Source organism: Octopus bimaculoides, chromosome 5, assembly GCF_001194135.2.
Source record: "Octopus bimaculoides isolate UCB-OBI-ISO-001 chromosome 5, ASM119413v2, whole genome shotgun sequence".
NCBI lineage: Eukaryota > Metazoa > Mollusca > Cephalopoda > Octopoda > Octopodidae > Octopus > Octopus bimaculoides.
The window spans coordinates 118,228,133-118,229,858 of NC_068985.1; the positions used below are offsets into that span (position 1 = coordinate 118,228,133).

A 1,726-nucleotide genomic window follows, 5' to 3' on the forward strand; every position below is an offset into this window, starting at 1 on the left:
AACTGTAAAGAGTGATAAATTTGAAGAACTGGTATTCTTTGCTGCAATATTTTAAGTAAAAAGTTTCTTATTCTTTACTTTACTTGAAGTAATGGTTTGTTCTAAACTTTTACAGGTGTAATAACTTGTCCTGTACTTTTCCAGGTTTATAATCTTAAGAATATGACTTTTCATGCTCGCATTTTTCCAAGTGATATAACAGTTCCTTTAAACATAAAATGTGTGCAAGTTTAAGGTTAGAACAAAAAAAAAAAAAATTCTTGTTTCCCATTTTATCATTTATGTGTTTATTTATTTAACTTCATTTCAGGCACTGCTTGCAGCTCAGAACCGGTTGCGGAGTCATATCAAGGGTTTCTATTTTAATTTGGGATTTTCTGGAAAATATTATCAAAAAGGTACACCAGAAGAGAACTTGGGTGATCGTCTCTTAGTAGGTTGGTTTTATCCTTCTTTTATATCATTTATAACTCAGACCCACCAATTCTTAGTTATATTATATATTACTAATGGTTTTAAATTAATCTTATATTGATTTTTTTCTTTTTTTTTTAAATTCATAACTATTGTGTGAATATTTAGTTTCTTAAAATTGTCTTTAACAGAATTTCTTGAAAAGTTGTTGCTACTATTAGATGTTTATATCAAACTTAAGTATATTCTGACATCTATTTTTCTTAGGATATTTAAACATTTAATAGCAAATAGTATTTTCTTTTTTATTTTATAGCAAATACTGTAGGCAGACTTTTAATTAGCAGTAACAATTATATAAAATTAGTAAATTATGTGAAATAATGGTGAGTGGGGATTTTAAATATTTTTTTTTTAATTATTTAAACAGCACTATTAAGAGTAAGGTTAATCTTATTAATATTTTCCCTATAAATGCAGTTCTTTTACAATAAGAAGTAGACTTAAGTAGAAAATGAGATATTCAACACTGACACAGCAATCTTCAGTGCTACAGAAGGCTTGCATTTCTAAATGGTTTGCCATAATAGGGTAATTCCAGAATACAAAGCCTATCTTTCTGTTGGTCCCCATGTTAGAAATTGCAATATGTTTTGACACAATATTTTCTTGATTCTCCTCCGTATCATCCAAAACAATGCAACCACTTTTATAACCAAAAGTAGAAGTTCTGTAATGTTGAGGATCCCTGTATATGTAATATACTTTCTAAAGTGAGTTTCAGTCAATGGAGTTGTTGAGATGTTACACTATTTACATACATTATCAGTGTATATAAACTCTAACACTATATTCTACCTCTAGTAACTGTACTCTTCTGGTGGCTAAGTCTACCTTGTTATGCTTGTAAACAAAGAAAGCAGGCACTGCTCACAGTTGTAGGTAGTTAATGGATGTTTTAGCTTGCAATTCTGAATAGTAATCCTTGAATACATCTCTTCTAGTGTAGAGGTATATACATGTAGCATTGTTACTCAAGAAACAAATCTCTCCCTCCTCCAAGAACTGTTATATTTAGCAAAGAAAACTTGGTAATATATGAGGGGGTGCTGTAAAGTTCCTGGCTTTGGGTAAAAGAAAATATAGGAGGATCAGTTAATAATGATTTTATTGAACATATTCCCATCTCAGATTCACACACTTAATGCAGTGGTCTTTCAGTTTTTCTAAGCCCTGTAAAAGAACAAGGAAGTTTGGGCTACCAACCAGGCCTTTCATGATACCCTTGAAGCAGGGAACTTTTCACCCCCCC

General features: G+C 30.8%; 1 protein-coding gene across 2 annotated transcripts in view; it reads left to right on the forward strand.

The window, feature by feature from the left end:
* The window catches only part of LOC106883670 (bifunctional heparan sulfate N-deacetylase/N-sulfotransferase), a 119,830-nt gene that overhangs the window by 31,386 nt on the left and 86,718 nt on the right, over nucleotides 1–1,726 (forward strand). For both annotated transcript variants that reach the window (XM_014934769.2, XM_014934768.2), the window contains exon 3: nucleotides 311–437. In XM_014934769.2, the coding sequence (XP_014790255.1) occupies nucleotides 311–437 (127 nt within the window). The remainder of the gene's footprint in view (nucleotides 1–310; nucleotides 438–1,726) is intronic.